Source organism: Myotis yumanensis, unplaced genomic scaffold (genome assembly GCF_028538775.1).
Source record: "Myotis yumanensis isolate MYYU_CA2020_CCGP unplaced genomic scaffold, mMyoYum1.0.hap1 SCAF_5, whole genome shotgun sequence".
Lineage (NCBI taxonomy): Eukaryota > Metazoa > Chordata > Mammalia > Chiroptera > Vespertilionidae > Myotis > Myotis yumanensis.
The window spans coordinates 55,146,873-55,174,847 of record NW_027223756.1 but is presented as its reverse complement, the minus strand read 5'-3'; the positions used below and the strand labels follow the sequence as shown (position 1 = coordinate 55,174,847).

The 27,975-nt window shown below is 35.9% G+C and overlaps 2 protein-coding genes across 5 annotated transcripts in view; one reads left to right on the top strand and one right to left on the bottom strand.

Moving 5' to 3' along the window:
- Window positions 1–27,975, top strand: part of LRBA (LPS responsive beige-like anchor protein) — a 554,804-nt gene that overhangs the window by 311,101 nt on the left and 215,728 nt on the right. For 3 of the 4 annotated variants that reach the window (XM_070415300.1, XM_070415299.1, XM_070415302.1), the window contains 3 exons: window positions 10,843–11,003; window positions 18,714–18,860; window positions 21,382–21,518. In XM_070415300.1, the coding sequence (XP_070271401.1) occupies window positions 10,843–11,003; window positions 18,714–18,860; window positions 21,382–21,518 (445 nt within the window). The remainder of the gene's footprint in view (window positions 1–10,842; window positions 11,004–18,713; window positions 18,861–21,381; window positions 21,519–27,975) is intronic. The other variant, XM_070415301.1, reaches the window with a different exon arrangement.
- MAB21L2 (mab-21 like 2) lies at window positions 24,901–27,668 on the bottom strand. The gene has a single exon (XM_070415298.1). The coding sequence runs from the start codon at window positions 26,629–26,631 to the stop codon at window positions 25,552–25,554; it is 1,080 nt and encodes a 359-aa protein (XP_070271399.1). The 5' UTR covers window positions 26,632–27,668; the 3' UTR covers window positions 24,901–25,551.

Below are 27,975 nucleotides of genomic sequence, written 5' to 3'. Positions count from 1 at the left end.
AAATCTCTTGCTCTTCAATAATTTCCTGATCTCTTTAAAGTGTATGTTATCACTTCTTCCTTTTTTAAAAATTTCCAAAGCTCTGGATTTGACTTTTCCTAAGGCTTGTATCTTCTGCCACAAAATTCTTTGTTGCTTATTTTATCCCTTTTATTAAATTGTAAGTGCCTTGAGATTAGAGACGAATATCCTTTATGGCATCTCAACCAATGCTTTCCAAATTGTAGTGCGCCCTCAACAATATTTGTAAACAAATATAATTAAACTGAAGCAGAGCTGGTCATTGAGAGCCAGAAAAAAAATGAAATGTAGTAAAGAAAGAGAGGAAAATAAGTCACTTCAGAATGTGAAAAATTGCTTCAAAATTGAGAAAGTACTAGAATGTTTCTAGGAGATGACAGCAACTATTGAAAGAACTGGCTTCCAACTGTCTTTAAAACCTGGAAGTGTAACATAATAAGTCTGTTCTCCCCTGTGGATAAGGAGCACTTACTTTTTGCTAATTTATCTAGCTTGCAAAGCACAGTATATATTTTTTCTTTAATGCTAGTAAAAATCAGTTTTTTGTTTTCACCAGTATTTTCCTGAGAGTTCTGCATGAAAGGCAAGAAGAGTTGGATTATACTGCATTGCTGCTGCATTTAAGCCTTTAAATTATTTATTTAAAGATAAAAATGTCATACTATAGAGGCTGATATTTCTTTGCCTTTTCCTTCTCTCCCTATAACTTATAAGCTATCTTAAGAACTATCACAACAGAAATCTGATATAAGGCCTAAATGTGAGAAAAATTGAGGTTCTAAATGCCAAAGCAGTGGGTTTGGGCTATGAGATGGCTTCATTATATATGCTTATAAACCAGGTAGTTCTTCCGTATTTGAGGCAAGTGATGGAAGCTACTAGAAACATTTAGTGAATATTAATTGCTTCCAGGTGTTTCAGTTACAAATGCTGACCTGCACTACAAAGTACTTAGAATTTACCTCAGTTTTACTTTACTTATTCTTTAAAAACATCAAGCGTTATAACCCCCCCCCATCCACCCCCCCCCACACACACACACCTCTGCCCCCTAATCTAATGGCCTTGCTATTTTAATTTGGGGTTATATTAATGTTGGAAAAATTATGTTTTGTTAATTGTTCTTTTTAAAAAAATATATTTTTATTGATTTCAGAAGAGGAAGGGAGAGGGAAAGAGAGACAGAAACATCAGTGATGAAAGAGAATCATTGACTGGCTGCCTCCTGCCCTCCCCACACTGGGATCAAGCCCACAACCCTGGCATGTGCCCTGACAGGGAATCGAACCATGACCATACAAATGCCTTTTACCAGTCACTTTCAATATAACTTATTTTAAAACTAGAGGCCCTGTGCACAAAATTGGTGCATGGGTAGAGTCCCTAGGTCTGGCCTGCAATCAGGGCCAATCTTTGCCCTGCCCCCTGCTGCCGCTGCCGCTGGTTACCCTCTGTGTGTGGGGCGACTGGCAGCGTGATTGGGGCCTGACACTACCACATCTGTTGCCACCCACCCCCGGTTTCTGGTTCCCCATTGGGCTATCAGAGCCTGCTAGCTTGGAGGAGGGACCAAAAGTTTTGCCAGCAGGCCTCGATTAGCTGATTGGTTGTTCTGCTGTCCAGGTCCAGTTGATCTGCGTATTACATATATATATATAATTTAAGGAGCTCCAAGTCAAAGCAAACACATGCACTGACATTTTATCCTACATATTGAGAAATCCTCTACATGTCCATTCCCAAGGAAGGGAGAATGGGGAATGATGGGTAATCGGTGTGTGTGGGATTGTTTTTTGGGGGGAATAAACAATCTATAATTAGATTACAGTAATAGTTGCACAACTCTATCAATACTAAAACCCATTGCATTGTACACTTTAACAGGTGAACTTTACAGTGTATAAATTATATATCATATAACTGTTTAAAACAGAAACATAAAAGCTTCTTTTCCTTCTTTGTCCTTATTTATGCAGAATTAAATATTTCTGCTCACCCACAGCTTTGAAGAGTCTGCTTCTTTGTCCTTTAGGGCCCCCTTCTATTTGGATTCTCCTATTATCTCACTGACTGAAAGGAGCAGTTGCTTTCTTCTCTGTTTCATTGATCCCTTTCTCTTCTGCAATATTTTAAATATTGGAATTTCCCAGATTGTATTCACACTTTTCTCCCATCCTTTGAATATAATTTCCTCTGGATCTAGCACACTGCCTAGCTTATAATAACTGCTTGGTAAACTTTTGTTAGATGAAGGTCTAATTCACTGACTCCCAAAACTGATAAATCTCCTAATTCTATATCTCTGGCCAGGCTACTTTTTTGAATTCCCAAGTTATATTGCTTATTTATTAGACTTTTCTGCCTAGACATTATTAGGTATCTAGGACACGATTATTCTTCCCTACCACACCTACTTAACCTGCATCATTTCAGTTAAGTAGCATCTTTATCCCCTCATTGCCCCCTTTGTCACAAACCAGTTTTATTCTCATTATCTCCTTTTTTTCATCTCCCATGTTGAATATCTCAGCAAATCTAATCTATCCCGATTCAAATATGTCTCTGGAATCTTAGCCTCTAGGCTCCAAACCCTCTGCCTTCTTTTATTTATATTGCTGCCATGTAACATGCAAGGCTGATCGGATTAATCCTGTATTATTGAGGAAGCTTGGTTGTCTCTTTTATAGGATATAAAAGTAACTATTTCAGTTGACTATATAAGCCCTTTTGAAATCTGGGTTCTAAACCTTTGTTTCCTATCTTAGCTATTGCTACTCTAAGGCTGCTTTTTAAAATTATTATTTCATTTTCTTATTTCCATCACCATTTATCCCCTCCATGCCCTCTTCAATCTCCAGGTGCCCCCCCCTCGCCTCACCCCCTCAGCCACCACACTGTTACCCAAGTCCATGAGTTCTCTCTCTTCTCTCTTTTGCTGGATCCCTCCTCCTTTCCCTCCCCACAACCACCAGACCTGTCTGCCTGCTCTCTATCCATGAGTCTGTCTCATATGTGGAATTTAATGAACAAACTGAACTACTAAGGCTGCTTTGAAATGATCTTTCTTACTTGAACTTCTTTAGATAAAAGTGCCTTTTTAGGTCCCCATGCCTTTGTTTATGCTCTTTTTTCTGCTCTATGATGTCCTTTCCATTTTGCCCAGCAGATTCCTGTTTGTCATTTAAGTTTCTTTAAAAAGTCATCTTGTTCATTCTTTAATCGATTATTTACTAAGTTCCAGCTTTGTTCCACTTACTGTGCTTGGTCAGTGAATTAGACACAAATCCTTGTCCTCATAAAACTTACAAAATAGGCCTTCATTGAAATCTTAATGAAATCCTCAATCCTCCCAGGCAGGGTTCATTAGTACTTTGATTTTAACTATAACAGTGTCCAATAAGAATTTCTACAGGAAATGTCATGTGAACAGCTCATTGGTTTTGAAGTCCATGGGCTTATTATTTACTACTGATGGGTGAGACTTAGTTTCTTCTTCTTTAAAATGAAAATACCAGTATTTAATCATGGCAGGGTTATTGTGAGGCATGGTGGTAATGAACATATGAAAGAGCCCAATGTCTAGCATCGAGTAGCCCAATGAAGTAAATGCTGTCTATTTCAAAGTTATGTTATTTTTTATATTTGATCATTTCCTTATCCTAATTATAGCACAAAGAAAATTCTAGGCCGAGTCCAGCATAATTCAGTTGTGTGTATCAAAATCTAGTACTTAGTTGGCACTCAAGAAATGTTTGGTGAATTTTTAAAAAATTAGATGTCGGGAAAATAGATCAGATTTGTCTAAATAGTATGGCTACTGAGGTGAATTTTAGGGCTTTTACTAACCAGCAACATAATTTATTTAAAATTTTTTTTTCAGTTGTGTTTTGTTAGAGTTTTAATAGGTAGTACAATTAACACTATACATTTATTTTCTCATAACTTTGCTTACTGGTAAAAATGCAGACTGAATAAGAAAATGGTTAACAGGCTAACAGCAAGTAGGAAAAGCTTGGGATTATTTTTTGAATAATTGACTTTGTTGCAAAATTGTATTTTTATAAAATACTCGAAGTAACAGCTAATTGATGATGGGTATCTACATGCCTCTAAAAGCAAATGAGGAAATGCACTGAATAGTACCATGCAAATATTCATAACTACATAAAATATTATTTTACATAAGTAATATAATGATGCTTTAGTGACTCAACTTAATATCAAATCCCTATGTCAGGCCTCAATAAAGAAAGAATTCTGCTGTAGAACATGTCTCTTCCCCTGGAATCCATACATTTGAACGGTTTTGCTTTCATTTCATTAAGACAGCACAGTCCATAGATCACCTGCCTTTGACATATAGTTGGTACTTGGTAAACAGAGGTTTTAGTTAATATTTTTTTCTGCCTATCTGCATGACGGCACCGTAGAATTCAGTTTGTGAGATAAAGCATTATTTTATGTTGTATGATACCCTATAGTACCTGAACATTATTTCACCAGGATTTATGCAGAAAGTGAAACCCCTGTAGAACTTAAGCACTTCTATCTTCTAGCTGACAATGCACTGAAAATGTTTACTTTTTTTTAGAGGTTACTATTTATTTTAGTTATAATGTCTGGCATGCATTTTTAACCTAAAAATATGAAAATAGAAGCTAGCCAGATACAGGAGTTATTAAAACAGGTAATATAAAAATTTAAGAATAAATATGAAGTACTAAACTTTTCTAGGATTTAGAACTTTCTGTGGCCAAAAGAATTTATTACTGGCTTTTGTAAAGTCATAAATATTAGGTATTGTCACAAGAAAGTGGGTAAGGTGGAAAATGGAAAATTTTTCTAATATAATTTCTTTGTGACAGTTCTTTTTTTAAAACTAGCATTCTTTTATTGATGTAGATCCAAATCACATTAAAATGACACTAAAGCCATTGAGAAGAGAGATGTATATATATCTGGCTAATTTGAATAACAAGTGCCAATATATTTAGGCCATAGAATTAGTGGAATTAGTGGAATACTTATATAGCTATCACTGATTTCAGTAATTAGCATTGTTTTACTTTAATACACTATCAAGAAAGTAATCTTCCTTAAAGTAATATGAACTTCATGACTTCATTGAAATAAATGTTAATGTTTTTCTTTTGTTTTTGATAGTTTTATTCTACATTTTGAGTTTTGCCTGTTTTTTGACAACCATATCTGTTCTCTGGTCTGAACACCTTTTCCTGTAGCAGAGGAATAAGTACTGACCATGTGACTGCTACTGATAGCATTGGAAGTACCTTGTTCAGGTTCCTATCTCCAAGATTAGATTTAACTGTCAGAGAGAGGAGCATGAGCATTGTATGGAGAGGGAAAAATATAGACATTCTCATAGCACCCTATTGTTCTCACACAGCCTTCATATAGCAATGCAAGCCAAGCATTGTACAACTCCAGAAGTGCCACTTACACACATTTTGATTTGAACCATGTTCCCTGGAATTGTGCAGTTTAATAGCCACTTAATAAAGTTCTGCTCTATCATACATGTTTTTTTGAATTATTATTATTTATTTTCACATTTGTTTTGTCCACCAGGTCAGTGACAGTATCTTTTTTTGAAGGCTTTATTTTTTATTTTTCAATTACAGTTGTCATTCAGTACTATATTAGTTTTAGGTGTGCAGAATAGTGTTTAGACATTTATATAACTTAAGAAGTATTTCCCCCATAAATCTAATACCCACATGGCATTACACATAGTTATTACAATATTACTGACTATATTTCCTATGTGTATTTTACATCCCAGTGACTATTTTGTAAATACCAGTTTGTACTATTAATTAATTAATTAATTAATTTATCACATGAGGATATTTTTAGAGACTGGAAGGGGGAGGGAAAGAGTATTGGAGGAGGTGGGGGAGGGAGGGTAGGAGGAAGAGAGAAAGAATAGGAGGGAGAGAGAGAGAGACACAGAGAAAACATCAATGTGAAAGAACATTGATTGGTTGCCTTCCCTATGTGCCCTGACCTGGACCAGGGATTGAACCTACATTCCAGGTACTTGCCCTTGACTGGACATTGAACCTGAAACCCATCTGTCTGCAGGCTAACAACACTCTTAACTACTGTGCCACATTTGTGCTTCTTAATTAGGGACAATATCTTAATAGTCTTTATATCCCTAGCATCTGGCTCAAGGTAAAGAAAGAGTCAATCATTGTTATTAGAAAATAGTTTAGAATTCTGTTTCAATATTTATCTATTCATACATTGTTAACTGGCTTATCATACTTTCTTTGAGGAAAAATGAACTTTAAAAAATCTATAATTTACGTGTGGAAAATAATAGATTATTTTTGGTTGAATCATTCAACTATTAGAGGAAGAATGTGGGTCATACCTTAGTTATTGATTCTCTGTGAGGTTTGTTTTTAACTCTCACCTGAGGATATATGTGTATTTTTTTCAAAATTGATTTTAAAGAGGGAGGAAAGGAGAGAGAGAGAGAAAGAGATGAAGAGAGAGAAACATCTATTAGTTGGGGATTGAACCCACAACCTTTTGATGTATGGGACAATGCTCCATCCAACTGAGCCACCTCGCCAGAGCTTGATTCTCTTTTTTAATACTTTTACCTTTTCAAACTGATTTTCATTTTTCCTGTTCTTATTCATTTGTTTTGCCTGACCAATTCACTAACCACAGTGGGCCTAGGAAAGGGAATAAATTGCTATCTGTGCTTGAGTTATGTTTTCTTCTAAGAGTTATTTCAGTAGTCTATCCAATTCTGTGTTTGTTGAACAGAAAATATATATTTTGTATATATAAAATGGCATTTTGTATTCTTTTCTGTATAGATTGTAGTGATATGTTAAAGATGTGTGTATACAAACACATAAATGTAAAATATTTACATTTATAAATATAATTAGATGATTTATAATTAGAAAAAGACAATTAGAACTACCTTGTAATTTTAATCTCAGATTTTGACATTAGGCCAAACATGTGGAGAAATCATTAGAAATAAAAGTTAGAACATTTAATTTCAGTATCACCCTCAACTTTCAAAGACGCATGTATTCCTATTAGTCAAAGATTTGAGACTTGGAGGCTGTGTATTGATAGGGGACCTAATGATAGCCCCTTTTATAGGAAAGGCTTTATTTCTAGATCTTATAGATCTCAGGCTCACATCCTTAATTTCAATCATTTTTGTGATCTTAGTTTTAGTTATTAGTGGAAATGGATAAGGATGAAGTTTGTGGATGTTGGCATCATGTACTATTAATATAATTTTGGGGAGTAGATACATAATATAGAGAGGTAGAGGTATACTATATAGTGACCTAGACATATTTGTAAGGCCTCAGAATAAATGACTTCTCATCCATGCTTGTTTTTGTTCCACCGTCTGTTTGAATACTTGGAGTCCTGTTAATTTTACTAACCATACCATGATAGTAACTCTAAAAAATACAATAATTTGTTTTGTTAATTCATAACCTTATGGGGAAAAAGTTGGGTCAATATGCCAAGTTTGCCATTTTTTTATCCTGCTTCTCCTAGCAGGGGCTTTTGGGGGAGGGGATGGCAATATTTCTTAAATGAGAGTGAAATCTTTATGTGGATGATCAGAAGTTACAGTATGTTGATAATTGAAAACTACACATTCTCCTTTCTGATCTTTTCTCAAATGACAAATCATGCCTCTTTTTGGGGAGATAGAATTTTATATACTGAATGTATAAGTTGTTGGAGGGAGTTAGGGTGGAGAGGACAAAACATTACACTCTTAGGCCCAGTTTTGTTACTATGTAAGTGACTTTAAACATGCTTGTAATTACCCTCATCTGAAAAAATGAGTAGGACTTCTGTCCAAAGAACATGTGTTACTCTCACCAACAGAAATTGGGTGATAAATGCTATTGTTTCAGATGAGGCCAATAAGTATTCCATTATGAGTAACTTCTCTGGGGGTTTCATCCTATGTCACCTAGCACAGTGCTTTTATATGGAGAGACTCTCAAAAATACATTGAAAGTGTTGGTCTCTCTAGGTGATTTTTGTAATTCATTCTAGATTTGTGATCTGAAATAAGTGGTGTTCGCTTTGTCTTCAGATTACTTTAAAGCGTTGTACAGGAAGTAGATGACTTGTATGGAAAATATAGTCTTGAGGATATCGCTTATTGTACAGATTATGTTGAGGTATAAAGTTCTTCATTCTGTTTGGGTTATAGCTAAGTATTTTTTAGTTTTGGTAAAATATTTACATTTGAAGACAGAAATACATAGTTAGTGCAACTAAACCTTATCTTAAACATTTTTTTACTATGCAAACAAATTCTCAGACCTGATGTGTTGGGGCTTTTGTTTCAGCCAAATGTCATCATCGTGACCATTTTTGTTAGTGTCAAAGAGCACAGACATAAATATTATAGTTCTGCTTGCTTCTAATTTTGATTATTATTCTTATACATGCTGTCTTCCAGTTACTTGATAATTTGTGGGTGATTTTGTAATTCCTCTATTTTTTTCTACTGTATGACAAAACCACTATACACACTTTATTATTAGCCTTCGGTTTGACTTCACTCTCATGCATTATACTACAATCTGTTGTTACCTAATTTAGTAATAATTTTGTAATAGCAGCTCTTATAATTTTAATTGTTATCAAGAAGAATGACATAGTTTAATTTGATTCAAAATTCAGAAGGATGGATGAATGACGAATTAATAATTTACCACCTTTGCATAATACTGAAGCATGGAATATTAGAAGGATTGATGGCAGAAAAGGTTAACAAATTTTAGCAGCTTTCATTAGCTTTACATGGTCATATGTTTGTGGTGCTGACTGAAATAGGCCTTGTAGGGGATCTCAGTCTAGGGAACTAATTACTTGTGCCGATTGCCGCACTGATGAATAGACCCTCATTGTATCATTCCCCTGAAGACGAGGAGCAGCCTGTGATTCACGACTGCATCCTGGCTGATATTTGATAATAATTTTAACAGATAAATGTAGGTAGGCAGAATGATGAAGTGGCTATCCAAGCTCCATGACTATCAAAGCCAAGCACAGAGCCATCTGTGTGCCTTTTCCCCTCTCACCTAAGGAGAATTTTGTTTCATTAATTGAGATCAAACAACTGTTGTCTTTTGCTTGTGTGTATATTCTGTAGGTATTCTTTATTTATTTTTAAATGATAACATTATTTTTCATTTAAAATTTAAACAGCAAAATAACAAAGAAGGATAAAAGAGTTTTTTAATTTTCTTTTGAGGTCTTTAATTCTTACACTCTTTGGCACTCCATTTTGATTGCATTATATCTCCTCTTTATGCATGATCAAATCAACAAAGGAAATCTTTGGTGTTCGTGTCTATCCAGCATTCTCAGAAAAGAGCATGGATTCCTATTTTTTTAAAAATATTCCTATTCCTATTATTTTAAAAAATATATTTTCTTTAAATAATATACTGTTTGTTACCTATCATTTTATTAATTTGGGATAATTTTTAATTAAGTACTTATTTATAAATCTTTTGAATTTTGTACCATCTTTAAAACATCAAAATGGGTAACTTTTATGTGGGTATTTTGGGACTGTCAATTGGTCAAGACTACTAATTTGTCAAAGCTGACAGGTACAATTTTATTAGCTCATGAAACACAAGTGAGATTTTATTTTGTATTAGACATTCCTTGCAGAAATTTTGATTATGAATTTTAAAAATTTCATTATCGAGACCCATAGGTTTTCATGCCGTGTACCTATAGTGAATAAATACATTCTGCAGAGATTTTTTTTCCTTACTATTAGTGTTTTCTTTATAAAATATTTTCCAGCATGTTAGATCACGATTAGTTAATAGGAGAGAAAGTTGACATTTATACATTGCCATGTACAACATCTACATAATTGGGGAAAATATAGAACTTGAAATGAGTGAACCCTTTAAAAAAATACATTTCCAAAAGCATGCTTTTGATATAGCAATTATTGCACATCATATAGCATGTAGTTTTTAATTAAATATAAAAACAGACTACATAAAACAGAAATCCAATCTGATTTGCTTGAAAATAGATTGCTATTTCACTCTATAGGAATGGTTTATTTAAAAACAGTAAATGGAAAAGAAATGCATTTTCTTGTGTTGTTCTAAGCCTCAGGGGCTAAATGTAATGAATATTTTAAGAGATTATTTTAATTAAATTCCTGCACATCTAAACAGAGTAATATTTTATTATCACATACATAACCATGTAACTGAGATATTCATTAAAGTTAACACTTTCTGGACCAAGAATTCATGGTATGATTTACTGACCTTGTGTAAAAAGGCACAAATTAGGAAGAAAAATGAAGGGGGACAGACTTTGATTAATATAGGTAATGCTATACCATATTTATAATAGCCTTTTCCCTATTCTGGTTTATAAATGCAGCCACAGAGAAAGGTGCCCTGCTGAGGCTGAAATGAGGCTGAAATCAGAGCACATGCCACTAGAGTGTGGGGAAACTGATCACACTGTCAGCAATTCATTTCAAAATGATGTATTTAGTGCTCATTTCACCTTCCAAGAAAAAGGAAAAGGAGTTCCTTAGACTGGAAGGTGATATTGTTATTTTCAAGGACATACCTAAGTTAAAGATTGCAGAAAGGGGAGTGTGAGGTGGAGGGAGAATTAAGAGGAAAGGGAGGAAAAAAAAAGGCAGAGCAAACAAGGAGAGCTTTATGCAGAAATTCAGTGCTACCACGCTGTTTGATAATTGCTAACATATGTGGCTTCTCTGTTTCATTGTAGTCGTCCTCGTGAGTTCTGGCGCCTTGACTACTGGGAAGATGACTTGCGGCGCCGGCGACGATTTGTGCGTAACCCTCTAGGATCGACACATCCTGAAGCGACACTAAAAACAGCCGTGGAACATGGTCAGTGTATAAACCACTCCTTGCCAGTAGCAGCAGGTACAGTACTTGGTAATGAAGAGCATACCTTCATTATTACAAGGCATTGTAAAATGGTCCAACACCACATTTCCTAGTTACCTCAGAAAGAGAAGTTACATTTTTTATAGTTAGTGTAGGGTCCTATTAAATTATGGTGTCAGGTATATTTATTTATTATGTTCACATGCAAAACTTACTTAATATAGACCCTTTGTTTCAGAGCAGGAGGATAAAATATTTCTCCTTTTAAATGACACATTCAGCTTTGAGTGGATTAATCCAGGAAGCCTGCCTTAAATCCATGAATAACAGAAAGACAGCATTTACAAACCAAATAGGTTTCCAGGTTCTGTTGTGTGCGTATGGTTTTCCCTCAACCAGGGTATTTTAGCATGAGATTATGAAGTGAGAGATGTGGTAATAAATGTCCAAGTGGCTAGATACATTCTGAGCCTTGATTTGTAGGTGGTTGTGACAAATGACTCCTGGAAGAAGAGAATAGGCATTATTTTCAAACGTTCCTGTTCTGCATCATCTTCTTATCAGAGCTTAACAAAACACTTTTCCTATTTTGATATAATGCATATCACTATGATTCAGTTTAGGTAGAAGCCTGATGAGCAAATTGGAAAAACTGAAAAAGTCGTTTGGGTTTGATAATTTATTCTCTTTGGACATATGGTTTCACTTAATATTTTATAATTTTTGAAAGTCTATTAAGATATATTGATTAAGGAAGAAAATGTCCCTCTCCATAGTAAAATTACATTGATTTTATAAAATAAAAATTGGCTATTTTTTTTAATAAGTTAAGGAATAGTGTTATTTTCTCTTTTGGGAGGGATTAGTTTAATATGCATCAGCTTATGGTTAAACGATAGTGTCCAGTATACAAAATACATGTTAACTTACATAAATAAGGATATTGAGAATTTAGGTTAAAAGTCTGTGGTCTTAGATTTGGCCTCAGTCAGGCAGCTTAACCTCTTGCACTCAGCCTTAAAGAGCCATTTCTGGAAGAAAATGTCCACAATATGTCATCAGATATAACACCAAATGTGACATCAGTCCTTTAAAATAAATGATCATACAGAGACTAGTCAATAACAAAGTGATCTAAAAGCAATAATAGTCTCAGAGCCCTACATCTTCAACTGCAGGAGGTGGAGAAGGAGAAATAAGATGTAGAATTAATTAGGCCACTTTTGCTTTTAAGGTTCATGGACTTTTTATGTGGTGTTAGAGATTTCACACACACACACACACACACACACACACACACTTCTTTACTGTTTTTATTTTTTTGTTTTTGGTTAATGACCCTTACATTGAAAAATCAGCCTTTTTGTGGTTTTAGCCTTTTCAAACAGTTGTTACCATGTGCACTTAAAATTTAATAAGTATTTTTCTGTCTTCTTAACTGACATTTCACATTGAGTTGTGAGTTCTGCAGTCAATGAATGAAAATAAGATGCTTTTATGAAAATTTTTTCTTTTATATTTGGAGAAAGGGATTGTTTTCTAAAATTGCACAGAGGCAAACTGTTAGTCTCTTTATCTGAAATATCAGTAACTGACTTTAAAATCTGTGGAATATATTTAATTACAGAGCTTATTAAAATCTATTTTTTCAAAAATAGTATATTTAGCCATTTTGGGGACTATAAGCTTCCTTATAATGAATCAATTTATATTTTATTGTTGAATTCTACATTTTAAAATAATTATCATGACAACTTTTTTAATACTAAGGCTGATTTAAAAATGGTATTAGAAATGCTTACTATCATTTAATGAAGATGTTTTAATCCTATATAGAAGCAGATTTCACTCTAATGGTCTAAATAGTAATTGAAAGATTAATATAATATTAATTACTTATCTGTATTTTATTATGTACTTTCACATTGAGAGAGGGAAGTATATTTAATCATTTTATGCAGTTTTCCTTCTACTTGGTAACACTTTAATACTTAAAAGGCTCTGAAAAGATTAAAAACAAAAATTTAAATCTGAAATGTATATTTTAAAGAACTAATTAAATGTATAGGAGATTCTTCAGTGGTCTTCCAATTAAGAAGATATGTCATATTTAACATAACATTTTTTGAAAAAGATAGAAGCTCTAATCATACTTTGTATGTCACTTTTATTTTAAATAATAAAGAAATATTAGACAATTTTGGAACTCAGCACATGGATTGTGCTATAGTATTGTTTGATGTCATCATAATTTATGCTAATATGTTATGTAAGCAAAGAGCTTAATTTTAAAATATTTTTAAAGTATCTTATAGTTGACATTCATTTTTAATTTTGTGTTAATTATAAGTCTTTGTTTTTTATTCCTAACTTAATAACAACAGAAAGCTAATGAAAATAAACATAGTAAGAGTCAAGAATGCAAAATAAAACAATTAATATGATCAAAAAGCAGTTGAAATTACAGAATTTAGCATGGATAAATACTATGCTCTCATGTGGAATTTGAATATTTAAAATAGATATTACTGGCTAATGACTCGGTTTTATAACTTCTTACTTTTTTATAATTTATTTAACTAAGGAGACAGGACATTTTGAAAATGCAGTATCTTAAAATATAATAAATTATATTATCTTTATTAAAGGACGGCATCTAAATAGAAATGCCATTGGAGATTAGTTATGTATTTTAGTAGTAAGAGCCATCTTTTTTATGGATTGATTTGATTTGAAGGAAAGCCTCTGGTGTAAAGGTGGCAGAGTAAATACCTGAAGAGTGATGTTCTCTGTTCGGGCGATCAATACTAGCCCCATGACTCTACTTCTGGCTACCTTCTAGTTAAAAACAAATTTTTTAATTCTGACAATTTAATTGCCCTTCCCAAGTTCACATTAACTGGCTTGGGGAAAAGGGCTTTAGGTAATTTTTCAAAGAGAGACCCTCCAAAGTGGTTATTTATAAAAGTCACTTTATAATGGGAGATTTCTTTAACTTTGCAGAAACTGAGTCATATTTTAAAATTAAAACCAATACTTCCTTCTATGATTAAATATTCTTTATGGAAATTAGCAGCAGCAAGCAGATGTGGATATTTGATTCTTCAGGGCATTTTCTTCCATTTTATAGGTTTAATTTTTATTTGAAATGAGTTGTAATGATTAGTAACATTCTCCTAATGCTCAGAGCCCAGCTTATCAGTTATTTATTACCACAGCATTTTAGATTTGGAAAGAACTTAGGGTAAAGTTTAGTCTTAACTTTATTCTTTACAGAAAAGCAAACAGAGGAATTTTGAAAAGGCCAAAATAATACTTGGTAAATGTATGATTGAGCCCAGGTTAACCAATGACTAATCAGATTTTTTTTTCTTTTTTTTTTTACCATTGTGCTATGCTGTTTTCTAAAATCCATTGTTAAATATAATGGGCATTTTATATTCAAATTAAAGCCACATGAAACATGTTTCAAATGGTAGAAAGATTGGGTTTAATTCAAACACTGAAAGAATTTAGCAGTAGAATCCTATTGAATTCAAGACATTTTTATTTTGTAGGGCTGTGCATGTTAATAGAAATATATGAGGAGGATTTAACATAGTTTAAACAGTATGTTGTAATCATACAGAATGATACAAGTACCACATCTGGTTTTGTAGGGATGACAGACCATGTAAAGGTCCTAAATGATACCATTCTCTCATAACTTCAATATTACCAGATACTATTTCTTTCTTTTTACGATTCAACATCTATTAGGGTCTCTGTCTAACACTTTCAGGGAACCTGGGATTATTAGGAGATGAACTTGGTTTGTTCTCCTCATCATTCTTTGTAGTTCCACCAATTTTTCCTAGGGTAAATCTTCTTAACTTGGTACCCTTTGGACACTGCACAAACTATATAAAGTGGAATTATTTTAGGAAAATAGTTGTGTATAAGATATTCTATTTTGTTCTGTTCAGAATAAACAGTTATGCTGTGTACTTCACATCACACTAAGTGGATTCCCATATTTATTTTATATACATTTGAGGTCACTGCTATTTCAGCAGTAATTTTTAAAAAAATAAAATGGTAAGTCTTAATGTTTAGAGTTTTACTGTAATATGGATTATTGATTACTAGTTCACTGAGCAGTGGACTTTTAAAAGGAGATTTATATCATAGATGGAACAGTTTTCCATGTTTTTATTCTGTTTTAATTTTACTTACCTAGCCTGTGTTGAATGGATCAATCAACTCATGTCCAGTGCTAGCTCTGAAAAACCTGAACTTTACATGTTGAGGACCAGCTTCTCTCTGATTCCTCTCATTGCTCTTAGCTTCAGTGAATCTAAAGTCATGATTCAAAGAATGCATTTTTGACAAATTTATCCAATTTATGTAACAATTGTACTCTAGTTATTAAGTTAGTATAAATATTAAACCAGAGTAAAATGTAAGATTAGATGAAGGCAATCTGTTAATAGTGATATAAAAATTTAAACAGTTACCATCTTTGGCAATAATTTGATTAGCCAGAAAAAGATCTGAATCAAGCTTTAAAACTGAACCAAAAATATGTTCTGACTTCATTCAATGAAACTTTTATAAAGTGTAGAATATACTCACATCAAAAGAGTTGATACTTATTTCGATGGTTGATTGAGTATAAGGCAAACAAAAGTTAAAAATATACTTTTCCCAGCACATAAACATGATAATTATCTTTTATTTTATGTTTGGGGCATTTTTGTTCTAATTTTGAAAAAAAAAAAGTTCTTTTGCAGAAAGCTATTAGACCATTGAGAATTGAATGCCAGCGCATGTGGTGTGTATTAGAGTACTGTTGGTAATTTTACTGCTGCTAACTTAAAATCCTCAAGGGGGAGTTAATTACAGGAAAACCATTCTAAATATCAGTAAGCTGCATATTTTCCATGACAAGAGGTTTTTCAGTTAAGGTTGAACAATTCCAGAATCTGAGCTTGTAAAAATAAGTAAATAAATAAAAAGTGCGTGTTTGTATGCATATAGTAGGCCTAGAATACTTTAAACTTCTTTTCATAAAATTTTATTTAATTCAGAAGTTTCTGTGTTTTAATATGTCAGCATGATGAAAACATTTAAAGAATTTTAAATTCCAGTTGCAAGGGATAAAAAATTATATTTAATGGTCATTTAAGTAAATGTGAATTTATTTACTGAGCTATTTTATATTGCCACTGGCTTCTCTAATTTTTTTTTTTTTGTAAATGTTTGCAGATTAAAGGGGTTTTTCTATCTCTTTTTTTTTCCCAAGTAGGCTTGGCACACTTTACAACATGTATGGCACTAATCAGAGAAGTAATGAGCAAGGTGTTGAATTTAGTTGTTTTTGATGTGTTTGTCATATATTCATCAGATCTAGGTTTGGAAATGAACATTTTTTTATTCTTTACTTTTTTTGTTATAATTCTGACCTCCCCTTTTAAAATGCACTATGAGAAACGTAAGAATTAGTAAGATAATCAGTAAGTTGCATGTGCATTAATATTTGTATAGTGGTTAAGAGCCCAGATTCTGGGGCCACAGACTCCTAATTCTACTTCTCAGTAGCTGTGTTCCTTCTCTGAGCCTGTTTATTCATCTGAAAAAGAGAAATAGAAGAGGTTTATGATAATTAAATAAGTTAAATATGTAAAGTGCTTTGAACACTCCCTGACACATGATAAGTGTTGTTTAATGTTAGCATTATTATTATTTCTGCTTAGAAGAAGGAATTTAAATCCAGGAAATGAGAACGTAACATGCTGATTTTATACTAAAATCTGACTGGTAGTTGTTAATTTGTTGTAATGTACTTTATAAGAAAATATAGAAAATGGTGATTTCTCTTGTATTTATCAGTGACCAATTTATTTTTAGTAAAATTGATAGTAAATTGAAAAAGGTCTTGTTTGGACTTAAGGGCAGTGTTTATGATTTCAAAGTAAGGAAACAAATACTTGAAATATAAGCAATGACATAAAAACATATACTGCTATGTTCTTTAAAAGTATTGGGTTTGGGTATATTTCTTTGTAGCTTTTAAAAATATAAAGCCATTTAAAATGGATTCTTAAATTGTTTTCCAAATATTTATTGAGACCTTCATATGTGTGCAGCATAGGAAAATAAGATTTTACTTACCCATAAAAGGGTATTCAGAGCTAAATAATGAAAGCTTTTTTTTCCATGACTTCGTTATTTAATAGAAGGCACCTATGTTCTTTTAAGTAGTGCCATACATATTGTATGTAAATGATATACATGGTGAACTCACAATAAATGACAAAAATAAACTTATACCTTTTAAAGTTATCCATAACCTTACCTATTCATCTCAACGAACCTTTGATTTCTCAGGTTAACCAGGTAACACATATAGTTTAACTATTGGCATAAATGACAGATAAATATTAGTCATGTTATTGCAAATTGAGGGCTTTATCCTTTGTGGGTTTTGGGCCTTATGCCTGGGCAGAAACTGCAGTGGAGCAAAACACCCGTCCATCTGATTTCCATATCAATAGCTGCTGCCTGGGCAGACCAGGTGCTTTGCCTCTGGGATTTCCCTAGCTGGACACCAGGGATGGAAGGAGGATGCTAAACTTTCCCTTACGTGACACAGTGAGCTTTTAAAAATCAGAATCCAGCAGTCAGTATCTGCTTTTATGTATTTCCTAGGGAGAAAGCTCCTCAAAGCAGCAGAGTCTCACTGGAGGCACTTGGGGTTTTGAAGTCAGTATTTTGAGTATCAGTGTTTCTTCTTTTGGCTGCACCTCAGCTTCTGTCTGTGGTTCCATTGTTGGCTGTAGGTGCTCCGCAGAGCTGCTGCTTCACTCCTCGGATTTCCTGCAAGCTCTCCCTCCTTTGCCTCGCGTCCAGCAGCCTGTAACAGTGCCTTCTAGTCTGCTGCTCTCCACAGGCTGCTGCAGCTCAGGCAGCATGAGGCTCTTTGCCCAGTTGCCTCTCATCCCAGGCTCTCTGTTATGTTTGCCCCCGGGGTGTCTTAGCCCTTTAGTTTAAACACAGGGAGGAGGTAGTGTTTGAGCCTCCACTTAGTTTCCACATTGCCTTGCTCTTGGATATTTGTCTAAGGACTGAAGTGGGGGTGCGGGTGGGGTGCGGGGGTGGGGCAAGGGCAAGGTGAAGGAAGGAGGGAGGGTGGAGTTAAGAGGAAGAGAACACAGCCTTAAGAACTGCTAGAGCTTTATGAGTGGCAGATATGGCTTCAGGGTCTGGCCTGAGTCCTCATTGGCTGTGACTCTCTCCTAGCTCTGACTCTTATTCCTTCTGGATTCTCCTTCACAGTCATTCCCCAAATATTTCAAAATGTTTATCACTATATTATCCCAGGAATGTGAATCGGTCTTCCTTATTTTTCAGTGTTATGTAGGTATTATTTGTAAAAATAGGTTCTGATTTTTTCTGTTGACAAATTTCCAAAAATGTGCTGCTTTTGAACCTTCTCCTGCCCTAACTATGAGTAAATAAATGGTTCAGTGAGCGGTGCAAGGGTCAGATTTAATGGGATTAGGGTGCTTGTTCAGGGTAACATTAGACTAGGTTTGGGGAATCCCGTTTGTCAGGAGGATCATGCCTGCCATCCCAGTCACTTTCCCCAGTGTGGATGACTCCCTGTGCAAATGATTGCCCACGTAGCCTTACCACAGTTCCCTGCCCCTCTGCCAAAGTGCTCTTCGGGGGCTGATGGACAGCTTTGTTTCCTTCTCATTTCAGCTGCAGATGAAGATATCCTTGCTAAAGGAAAACAGTCCATCAGGAGTCAGGCCTTAGGAAATCAGAACTCAGAAAACGAGATCCTCCCTGAAGGCGACGACGACACTCTGTCATCCGTGGATGAGAAAGACTTAGAGAATTTCACCGGTAAATTCAGTGCTTGTGCAGATATTTCAGCTTGCTCTGTGCCAATAAGCATCTAATTACTTACTTTTTCAGCGGTGACCACTAGGACTACCAAGTTTACACCCACAATTACACAAGATAAAAATTTTTTGTGCCCTCAAACATTTTCCACTAATCTGCAACACTTTATCCTTTATTTTCTTATGCTGTTCGGTCTCCACCCTGCTCATTTTAATGAATTATTTTCACTGAAAAAGAAAGAAAAGTTTAAAAGCAGCAACAACAAAACAAAATTGCTTCACCCATTCCGTGGGAGTTACCTAATCTCTGTAATGTGAGAGTTATAAGTAGAATTCTGCCAATTATTTTGTAAATAAAGCTTCGAGGCAGATAAGCTATTTGCTTTGATTTACAGATCTTAGTGAACATGCTGCATATACCTTTAACTCCCTCAAAAACCCATTTCAGGAATGCTGTGGCTTTACACAGGATTCACATATTTTACCTGTTGTAAGAATTTTGATTTGTACTCTGCAGATTTTCACTTTTACTTCCCTAATGGGAAAAATTCTCTTGTTTAGCCTAAAATTTTAGTCATTCATTAAATGGCTTTTTTTTTTTTTTTTTTTTTTTTAATGCCTGTGGCTCTGTCCCTCTATGAGGAAAGTCTGAAAGATTCTATGATTTCTTTAGGGAAAATTATATAACCTGTTTTGATCATTTTCATTTAAGAGAAAAAGCATTAGAAATCTTATATTTAATGACATATATGTTCAACCTGTGCTACTATGCAGTGAATGGCAATGAAAAGCCAAAATGCATAATAGCATCTTTTCTGATGACCTGTGGACCTCTATGTAAAGTAAAGTAAAATTAATTGGAGCATAGTGTGAGGGACTTAGGACAGGAATGGAGAATAAGGTGGACAATGCTATTCTCTAGTCTTTTCCTTCATATCCATTTACCCATTTCCTCCTCCTTTATTTTGCTTCTATTCTTGCTACTAGTAATACATTCATACAGTAATAGAGGTGAAAGGGGAGTTTAATTATATAATCCTGACAATGGCAATAGGATTAGGAAGTAATCCACACTAATAAAGTGGTGTGGGTTAGAAATGAAGTGGAAATTGTCAGGGGTCTTCTTTAGGACCTAGGCTGGCCTAGCTCCTGCAGCTGTCTGCTTACCCTGTAATTGAATGTCTGAGAGTGATTGAAAAAATGTTATTTCTTCTCAGGATTACATGCTAATGTACAGAGGGCAAAGGAGACAGCAAAAGAACACATAGCTGCTTATTTCATCCATTTATAGGGATGAGCTTTGGGAAATCATGGCTGTTCGTAGCTATCTGCTGCCCATCTGCAGACACAATGTCTTTGTACATTGGGAAGAGAGGGCAAAACCTGCTCTGATCTCTGCAGAGCATCCCTTCTATTGTCCTACTGGCACACATTAAGATTGATGCGAGATTAAGGACCAACACCCTTCTAACAATCGATAGAAATGTCAATTCATCTGAATTTTGAAACACTTATTCACCCATTGATTACCTGAATAGGTGTGCTGTGTTTATAGGCACTGTATTAATTCAGACCTCTAAGTGTCAATCTTCTCTTGCTGTTTTCTTCACCTATAGGATTTGTACAATGAAGAATTGACATGGGATTTCAATTTCTTACTATATCGAATCTTTACATAAATCTATATGTATATATAATATAATCATTATTTTTAGTTATTTTAGATTTAGCTCTAATATACTTTGTGCTTTTCTATCTGTATTGAATCTATTGTTTTCAGTAGCAGGCTGATTTGTCTCTTTGATAAGCCCTGTGGAGATTTGATTATTCCAATAAAAATTCATTCACTTGGAAACCCACCCTCCAGCTGTTTACTCCCAGAGTCCCTGAACTACACTAATATTAGATTTGGAAGCACTGAACAAAATTTAACAGTGGAAAGGCAGGCTTAGAAAATAAGTATTTTTACCAATCTTTCACGGGGAAAGTTATTACGGAAGAGGCTTTGTGTCAGCCTGGCACAAAATCTTTACCAGAGAATATGGTGTAATGTTTCTCACTTTGCTAATAAGCTAGTGATCTTTTTATAATCATGCCTCAGCCAAACTCTAAACTAACCTCTGGCCTTGGGAGCCTATTGAGTCCTCCTTGCTGCTGGTTGTTGTTCCATGTTGTTTGATAGCCTGAGGCTTGTTTTCTAAATGGAATGTGGATGGACTTATTTAGGCAGAGCTGCCCTTTTTTCCAGATTAGACCAAAGCTTTGCAGACTCCCAGTAAAATAATTGCATCCTAGCTTACTGTTATCATTATTTGCCTGTTATAAATCTCTTAGTATGAGAACCCTAACTTTGCATTTTCAGAGGAAATTTGGGGGGCACAACAGAATTTGTGTAGGAGTTGGCAGGCAATTTGGTGCTAGGGTTGAGAATTTTTAAATTAAATAAAATTTCTGCTTGAATCTATTTGAATTTTTGAAAAATGTGATTCCAACTTACGCAGCTTGCCTTTTCCTTTTGGCAGGTCCTGTTAGCCTGAGCACACCAGCTCAGCTTGTGGCCCCCTCTGTTGTAGTAAAGGGCATTCTTTCTGTCACCTCCTCCGAGCTCTATTTTGAGGTGGATGAAGAGGACCCCAACTTCAAGAATATCGACCCCAAGGTGAGATGATGAGGAGCGGGCTTCATTTTTATGGAATTGTATTTTTCTTTGGATGGCATGGTGCGCTGTTATTAAGTAGGATTGGCATTGGTAAAATCTGACAGACTTAGTTTGAATTTCTTGCTGATTTCTCTGTCTCTGCAGGCAACTATTTTCTTTAGCTTATAGCTCCCTTACCAGTTAGTTAGATTTTTGAAGTTTATTTAGATTCAAAAACAATTCCCACTTAATTGCATTTATCATTAGCTCATTGAAGGGTGGGGGAAGAACCTCAGGGAATATCTTCTATAAATATATTTTGCCTCAAAGGGTCCAGGGTGAATTAAGCTACAAAATTCAGTGAGATCGAGAGACGAATTATTTTGTTTAGCCTTTCTGCTTTCTAGGTATAATACCAATATATCACTCTCCTTGCTTTGTCCTCATGACTTACTACTCTGTTGTGCATGCGTGTCTCGTGTGTGTATGAGGTACTCTGTTTCCCATTACCTGAAGTCGATTTTACAAGGCACTGCATAATTTCCTATTCTTAAATGAAAATGTAATTTCCCCTTTAAAATGTATTTCTGATTACTTTTCAGACCTTGGCAACTTTATTTTACTAAGAAACATTTGTGGCTAGGCCATAAAGCCCAAATTAGGTTTATTTCATGAATGTGAATGGTAGGATTTGTTCTGAGAGGAAAGTCTCATTTAAAATGAGCAAAATAAGCATCGTGTAGAAAGAAAAGTGGTTTAAAAAATTGGAATACTTTATTTTACACACTGATAGCTTTTGTGTGTGCATACTACATACATAGATACATGCATACACACATATATACATTCTGAATTTATTGGTGGGAGGTTCTTTGGTTTTGTAATCATGTGAATTATTAAGTTTTAGTGATTTAGAAGTATTTCAAAGTAGTTCTTGATGAAAATGTTATAATTTTATTGAAAACTTTATGATCATCTCTTGTCTTATGTGCATTTCTAACACAATGTTTCGAAATTGCTGCCTTTCTTAACAGGATTTGGTAGATTGTACAAAAGGAAAGCTACAGTGAAACAGCTCATTTTGACCTTGATAATTCAGCTAACCCAGCATAGAGAAAACTTTAATTCAGATTTTTGCATTATTTTTTTTACTTTGTTACAGAGCTGAAATGTCTGGAAATGTTTTTTAGTTTCTTTAGGAAAGAAAAGTAACCAAAATGAATTACATTCTCTAATTTATGGTAGGTATTGTGAGTTTCAGAGGCTGGAATTTAACTCAGAATATCGATTATGCTTTTGGACATATATGGCTTAAAGTCTAAATTGTGATTTAAGGTATCTAAGTAATTTTACTCAATATTGGAATTTTTGCCAGTCTTTGCAATTAGACTCATTGAAGTTATTTGCTCCTTTGGGGGAAGTTATAACTTTTATTTCTCTCTGATCTTATTCTGTGTAGCATCATTAAATTAATTTTTCCCCTGTTGCTTGTGCAATGCAGGGATCTTTTACCTTAGTCACAGAAATTGTTTTGTACCACAGCAATCTGCCTAACGTTACAGAAATAAAAACTTCTGCTAATTTATATTGAACAATTTGTCAGTCTGTTTTTGGAAGAATTTTTTATTTTGTATAGACATTGGTGCTTTAAGGTTGTTTGTAGTGAGGACACTTATGTTGTTGCAGTGGTTTTCTTTTTTAGTTGCATCAAATTAAATGAGGAGGAGAAAAGATACTGAATTTGGGGAAATTTTGTTTCTTCTTGTCAAAAGTTAAAAGCTTTTCCTGGGATAATTAGAGGGAGATACGTGTCTAATGCTGTAAGTACTTTTGAGAGTGAAAAAAATGGTCATTTTAAGATGTTATTTTAATCTTTTAAACTAAACATTGTCTTTAAATCATTACTTTTTGTAAATGTAAGACCTATTACTTGCTTTGAAAACGTTCTTAAAAATCAGAACATTTTCCCCAGAGAATAAATTAATTTTTATTATTTAAAAAAAGTAGTGTGTTTGTCTGCACCACTTACTATTACAGTGCATTTGTTCTGCATCTACAGGAAGAGAGACCAGAAAAGACATAGATTTAGAGTGGAGATGATTTCAGAGCTAATAAGATCAAAGTTTATATTTCTAGACTAGAACTATTTTTACTATGGAAATTTCACCAGGAAATCTTATGACTGAACCCTGTTTGGTCAAGTGAACCAGAGCTCTAAGTACCTTCCTTGTTTTTCATCCATCTCTCCTGTTGTCCTGCTGCTTATCCGTCCTTATACTCCCTCCCCCACTTCTCCCTCTGTTCTTTAAAATTTTTCTTTATATCTCATTCATGGATTTTCTCAATAAATTAAAAACTGGGATAATTTAAAGAATAAATTTTACAGGATAACATCTGACATATATTCTGTACCTGTGCCTCATCATTAGCATATCTAATGGAGTACATAGTTGCCTCCAATATGAAGAAGAGAAATCAGTTCCTTTCGGATACTTTCAGTTTTACAAATTACTTTATAATCATTTATTTCCTTGTTTTAAAAAGAAACCTTCCTTAAAGTTGAAATGTAATGGGTATATTGGATTTTACCATAGAAAGGCAGAAAGAGCAGAAAGTACTTTTCCTATTTGTAAATTCTTGAAACAGTAATATTCTTTTGGTCAGAAATATTGTATCCAAACTTTTTTTTGTTTGAATTGCCTATAAGAAGCTTCAGAATAATCATGAAAAATACTGGGGATTTAAAAAAATGACCATAGTGTTGGTATTTATAACTAAGCAGTTTAAAATATTGAAGTAATTCATAAATCTGGATTGTTCACAGTACCGTTTGCTAGGAAAAGGACTATTGCTAAAACCACTTCATTCATTTTTGGTGCGGTTGATTTAACTGTTAAGTTTTTATTATTTAAAACTTAAAAAGGACAAATGATTGAAGGAAAAGTGTTAACTGATAGTGCTAACTCTTCAGAAAAGATCCATAAGTATTTCCTTTGTATTTCAGACTCAGAGTGAATTTTTAAAAATTATGGCATAAAATGCAAATGTCTTCATTTTAAATGTGAAAAAAATTTTCTCTTTTAAAAATTAGGATCAAAATTTGTTTTTCCATATAAAATGTGTTCTTTTTTCAAGTGTGAAGGAAGATACTACTTTTAATCTTAAAATCTATAGTACAAACATATTATATAGTTGGGTAAAAATTAATATTTTCTCTTTTCTGAGGATTTTGGTGAGAACTTGTATTATTAAACCTACAGAATGTGCTGTATTTGTAATTTTGCAAATTAGAGTTCAAATGGCAGCTTCTTGTATTTAGCTGCTCAAATTCACATCTTTACATTGTGAATTTTAAATTGTGATCTCACCTGCCTTCATTTAAGAACAATCCACAGACAGTCAATTACAATGTAAAGTAATATTTTTATTACTGTTTTCAACAAGACTGCTTAGGGTGAGGGTAGAGGTGCAAGAGAGGGAGGAGCACAGTCTGACATTGGCACTGAGATACATTTAACATCAGCAAAACTTTTTTTAAAAGAGAAATTTTACATATAATTAAATACTTTTTTTCACTTGGTGACAACATTCAGGCAACCCAAAACAAAATGAAATGAGGGAGGGAGGGAGAGAGGGAGGGAGAGAGAGAGAGAGAGAGAGAGAGAGAGAGAAGGAGAGAGAGAAGGAGAGAGAGAAGGAGAGAAAGGGAGAGAAGGAAAAGGGGAGAACTACTATACATTGATTTGAAAATGTACCTTGGGTTTCATTTTGTGGTGGCAAAGCCCGATTGCTTCTTTTGTGTGACCTCTTAAATTCACATTGTTTGGAAGAAAACGATCACTTTGTGCAAGAATGTGATTTTGTGTTGTTTGGTTTGTTGGTCGGGTTGCTCTCTTTTTGTTGGCTTGTGCATTCAAGGAGGTCTGCTGCTTGGTTCCTGTTTCTTTCAGGTGGCTTACATAAAAGTTTGTGTCCGGAGTTCCCGCTGTTGGTCGTGTGTTGGGTGGATGAGAGCATTCCCGTTTGCATCGCTTTTCAAGCAGTCCCCAGCACCCTATAGTTTGTCCAGGCTTTTGGGATTGGTGAGAATTTCCCTGGCCAACCTCCAGGTCTGCTTGGCAGCACTCTCCAGGGCCGAGTGGGGCTTGCCCTGGAAAAGGTCGAGGTTGGGCAGAAAGTAGTGTGGGCAGCGGCGGCACTGCAGGCAGGAGATGAGCTGCAGCAGGATGCCGTTGAGCCGGTCGCCCAGGCACGCCTCGTCCCAGTCCGTTTCCCGTGGGTGTTTCTCGCACTCGTACAGCAGCAGCGTCTTCATGTGGTAGTTATTGAGTGGCTGGCCTGGCAGCTCCAGGTGGCGGTCCCGTAGGGTCTTCAGCACCGACAGACACTTGTTTCGGCAGCCGCCCATCAGCAGGCGGTTCTCGGCCTCCCCGAACTGTAGCACCCAGGCATCGCTCTCCGCGGAGCTCTGCTTGCCGGTCAGCGAGTAGCACTCCTTGGAGAGCAAGTTGAACCCTTCGGCCTTGACCTCCGCCACCCGGTTGGGGCCCGGCCAGGGGATGTGAGGCATAGGCCACTGTGCCGCACTGCGAGGCCAGATACCAGTGCACTTGAACGCCGGAGTGATCTGCACCACATAGCGCTCCCTGATGCGCAACTTGACTTCGCTGGTATCCGCGATCATCTTGACCACATCCCGATAGCTGCACTTGTCCACCGCCTGAGCCACCAGCGTCTGGAAACGTGAACGGATCTTACGCGCGGAGAGGTAGCCGGACGCTGTGATGAACTCAACCCAGAGAGACATGCTCCGCTTCCTACCGTCGCTCAGTTTGAGCACCGCGCAGCCGGGCAGAGAGCCGTCGTCCACGAAGTTGAAGACGCCCATCTGGTTGAGGTAGAGCACCACCTCGAATTCTGTGGGCGAGATGACCTCCAGCCCCTCGTAGCGGGCATCGATCTCGCTCAGGGAGCTGATGAAGCGAGGCTCCTGCACCTCCACTTCCTTTAGCACGTCCGAGACCACCTTACAGACCTCTCGGATGGTCTTGGCGATGGCCGCCTTGCGCGCTTGGCAGCGCTCCGTGTAGTATTTATTGAGCTGGTAAACCAGCTTGGCCTGAGCGGCAATCATGTTGGGGCACAGGTCCGGGCTATACACCGGCGTCTCGCAATACGTTGAGGGATCCAAGGCTCACACACTGGTGGTGGCCCTGCGGCTTGCAAAAGAGGCAGTGCGTTCCCCTTAAGCCCCACTTTCACTCTTGTTTTCCACCTGGGCTGACCCGCTGATGCTACAGCCGGCCAGATCTCTCTTTCCCCTCTGTCCGAAATCCTTTTCTTCTCCAGAAAATTAGAGGGAAAAAAAGTGATCTTTCAAAAAGAAAAGTACCTGCTGGGACTTTCTTGCTTTCTCTTGATATGTAAAATAAAGATGTGCTTGCCGGAGAGATAAGGGGGAGGAGGGAAAAGAGAAGACAAGGAAACTTCAGGTTAACAAAAGGTTTAGTTTAGAATAGATAATCTGCTGCCGCGATTGTCCAGAAATCTGGAAATGAGGTCTTTTAAGTGCCAAAGTAAATTTAAAAATAAAAGCGAAACATTCAGTGTTTCATTCTTAAACTTGTCTCCCAAGCTGGTAGGACTTCTTCACTCAGCGTAGGTGAGTGCCTTCCTCACCCTCCCCCAAATGTAAGGTGAAGGATGTAATTAATGTCCAGAGAGCAGCGAAGTGCACTGAGTCAGCGGCACCCTCGGAGGTGTGCAGATGTCCTGCGCTCTCAGCGTGCTGGTCTGGTCCCTTCTCAGGGGGTCGTGTTGTAGCGGTATTCCTCTTTTCCTGCTGGAGGCGTTGTTTGGACTGGACTTGATTGTTTGCAGTGGGTTCTTCTTGTTTTTCTCTAGGTGCAAACCGCTGGAAGTTCTTTGATATTCATTTCTGCTTCGTAATTTATAATCTTGGCCCTCACAAAATGTATTTTAATGTGACGAAGTCTTTGCTTGCGTTGCATCTGGGGTTTAGTTATAATGATTCTAGGGTTTTTCTTCTCCTCCCCCTTTAGGTTGCTTGTGCAGATTCCACTTTCTGAGTCCTCTCTCCCTCCTCCCCTCTGAGGTCTCTCTCCCTGTCCCCTCCTAATCTCTCTTCCCTCCCTTGCTCCCTCCCTTCCTCTTCTCTCTCCCTCTCTCTCTCTATCTCTCTCTCTTTCTCCCCCCTCCCCCCTCTCTAAATCTCTCTAGCTCTCTTTCGCTCACCTCTCACTCCCCACTCTCCCCTCTCCCTGCCTTGCTGTTTCCTGGAGTTATTTAGTTTATGAATGGTCCAGGGCCATCATGAGGGGGGTGGAGCTTCAGTTCGTACAATCGCTATCCAAGCTGTCACTGCTTTAGCCAATCCGAGAGAGAAGACAGGCATGCTTGGCCCACAGTAGCAGCCACCGCTGCGCTTGATAAAGAAAGGGTAAGGGGAGAAGTAAGA